At 39.1% G+C, this 2,751-nt stretch overlaps 1 protein-coding gene across 1 annotated transcript; it reads left to right on the forward strand.

Annotated features, from left to right (window-relative positions):
• Positions 1–1,690: 1,690 nt before the first annotated feature.
• On the forward strand, positions 1,691–2,518 carry LOC117182932. The gene has a single exon (XM_033376047.1). It carries the CDS (start codon positions 1,691–1,693, stop codon positions 2,516–2,518), a length of 828 nt encoding a protein of 275 aa, XP_033231938.1.
• Positions 2,519–2,751: the final 233 nt, after the last annotated feature.

The raw sequence follows: 2,751 nt of genomic DNA on the forward strand, positions 1-2,751 counted from the left end.
AAATAAAAGTTTTTCTGGTTTTGGCCAGTCTACCCTGGCCACTTCGCGGTTTGGCCGGCCAAAGCCCGAGATAGTAATACGACGCCATTCATTTCGGACTTTGGCCTACCATCATGGACAATGCGCAAACTGGCCGGCTAGTTCGCGCATTCGCCGCATTGGGGCGTCGGCCGTACCATATATATACTTATATATATATATATATATATATACTTTTATTTGATTACGGAATACGAAGTTTGAAGTTTATGACAAAAGTTAGCATATATAAATCAAAGTATTCCATATGCATAATATAAATGCTATATTCAATTAGAAGTTTAGAAAACAAATCATTATATAAGGAAACTCATATGTATTAAGAGTATGCTAATTAAGATTAAAAGATCTACCTAACCTATGCAATATTAGAATATTACACAATATTATAATATTTTGTGTAATATTTCTGCTTACTTATTGGCACAATCGAAGCTGTTGTGGCACTTAGAATTACATAATATATTTACGCTTTACACTTACAACGTCCATTTACACATTTTATAGTGCAATGACATTGCCCTCCTGTTAATGTCTGACTTCTGCATACAGTCCTCAATGCTATTTTTTCTGTCGGAATTAATTCTACGTTGATTAATCTTTCGCTAAGAGTGGAAAACTCGCTCCTAACATATTTCTGGTTAAATATTCCTTCTTCTGTACCTAACGTATACATTCCATCTTCTACGTTCATCACACAAGCTAGAATATTTCTTAGGGCACCACGTCCTCTATCAACATCTGGCATGCGCACACGAACGCTATCACCTATTATTGCTGGAGGCAATTTAGAATTTGAATTTTTAAGCATTTGGATGCTTGTTTACTTAAGACTAGATGAGCCGCAAACCTTGTTTTCTGAATCTGTGTCATTTTTCACAGAGACTGCACACTATTTTAATTTCATTACCTACATTCATTTCTGCCGTCGCAATTCCAGTTGCTTCTTCTAATTCCTCAGTATCTTCTTCCAATGAAGCCATTTTTCGGAAATCAAAACACTTTCCATTTCCATTTCAGGTCCAACTGTGACAGAAAAAAACATGATAAGAAATTACTTTTCAATCTTGTAGGTACATAATAGAATGGAGTGAGAATGCTCAAATTAATAGAATCGAGGATGGTTCAAGCTGTCTTTCGGATGATTCAAAGCATTTGTCAGATCATACTCAAAATGTAATGGAAGCGAAAGCTAGTTTAGAAAATAAGAATGCGATTTCGTCCCATCTCAACGCAACTAAGGAAAACCGCTCGCCATCTTTGTGAGCTACAGCTAGAGTAATTATAGAAGCACCTAATGGTAGATGTATACATGTTCGCGCGCTTTTAGGTCAAGTATCTCAAGCTACATTCGTCTCTGAAAGTGTTGTTCAATTGTTGCGTCTTCCACGAAAAAAGTTTGACGTTACCGTTTCAGGATTAGGTGGTAATTTATCTGATAAAGTTTTGCATTCTGTTTCATTTACAATTAAAAGTCCCAAGTCTTGTGCGACCACGTTTACGACGCAAGCTTTCGTGATTTCGAGAATCACCGCTTATGTTTCGACAGATATTAGTATATCCGTGTGATCGCAAATATCAATGTATTCTCTGGCGTGAGAAAACCGATGAGCCTATTCAGATTTTTGAGTTGAGCACAGTAACCTATGGCATGGGCTCATCTCCATATTTTGCAATCCGCGTCAATTATCAACTGGTTGAAGACGAAAAAGTTAATTTTCCGTTAGCAGCTTCAGTTTTTGCAAGTGAAACCTATGTGGACGATTTATTTGTTGGGGGAGTGGATAAGGTCTCCACTATTGCCTTGAGAGATGATCTCCTTCAATTGGCTTCTGCTAGCGGTCTCCGCTTACGCAAATGGTTTAGCAATTCTGTTGACTTGCTTACTGGACTGGATCAATCGGATCACGGTTTAGCAATAGAACTTCCATATGATAATTCTTCAGGGTTTAAGGTTCTAGGAATTTTATGGAGTCCTTCAGATGATGCATTTCATTTTCACATTAATGAAGTTCATGATGAGATTTCTACAAAACGCTCAATACTGTCAGCAGTTTCGAAATTGTATGACCCTATGGGCTGGCTAGCTCCAGTTACTATAGTTGCAAAAATTTTACTTCAAAAACTCTGGTTACAAAAACTGGATTGGGATCATACGCTTCCTTCCGACCTTGCACAAGAATGGTATGATTTTTGCACTAAATTACCAGCATTATCGCGCATTTCAATTCCGAGGTGGACTTTCTGTGGTAGGGATACTAATTCAATTGAAATACACGGCTTTTCCGATGCATCGCGCCTCGCTTATTCTGCGGTTGTATATTCGCGTATCATTTCAGAATCAGGTGAAATTGCAGTTAAACTTCTTATTGCCAAGACAAAGGTTGCCCCGATCAAGACTGTCAGCATTCCACATCTTGAACTATGGGCTGCCACTCTATTGACAAGGCTAATTCCATTCGTGGTCAGTTCTCTTTAATGGGCTGATGTGCCTATTTTCTGTTGGACGGATTCCACGATACGTTTTTGTCGGTAATCGCGTATCTACTATCCAAACCAGATTATCCTCTGCTGTGTGGAGTCACGTGCCCTCCAAACAGAATCCAGCTCATAGCGCCTCGCGTGGCCTCTCAGCAGAAGATTTAATAACTTTTTCTCTTTGGTGGGAAGGCCCAGCGTGGCTGTCTAGCTCCTCAGCTGCTTGGCCTCAGC

Source organism: Belonocnema kinseyi, chromosome 2 (assembly GCF_010883055.1).
Source record: "Belonocnema kinseyi isolate 2016_QV_RU_SX_M_011 chromosome 2, B_treatae_v1, whole genome shotgun sequence".
In the NCBI taxonomy this organism is placed as follows: Eukaryota; Metazoa; Arthropoda; class Insecta; order Hymenoptera; family Cynipidae; genus Belonocnema; species Belonocnema kinseyi.

Bases quoted from the DNA above. Each gene is read 5' to 3' on its own strand.
- LOC117182932 (XM_033376047.1), top strand. From the start codon at position 1,691: ATGGGCTCATCTCCATATTTTGCAATCCGCGTCAATTATCAACTGGTT.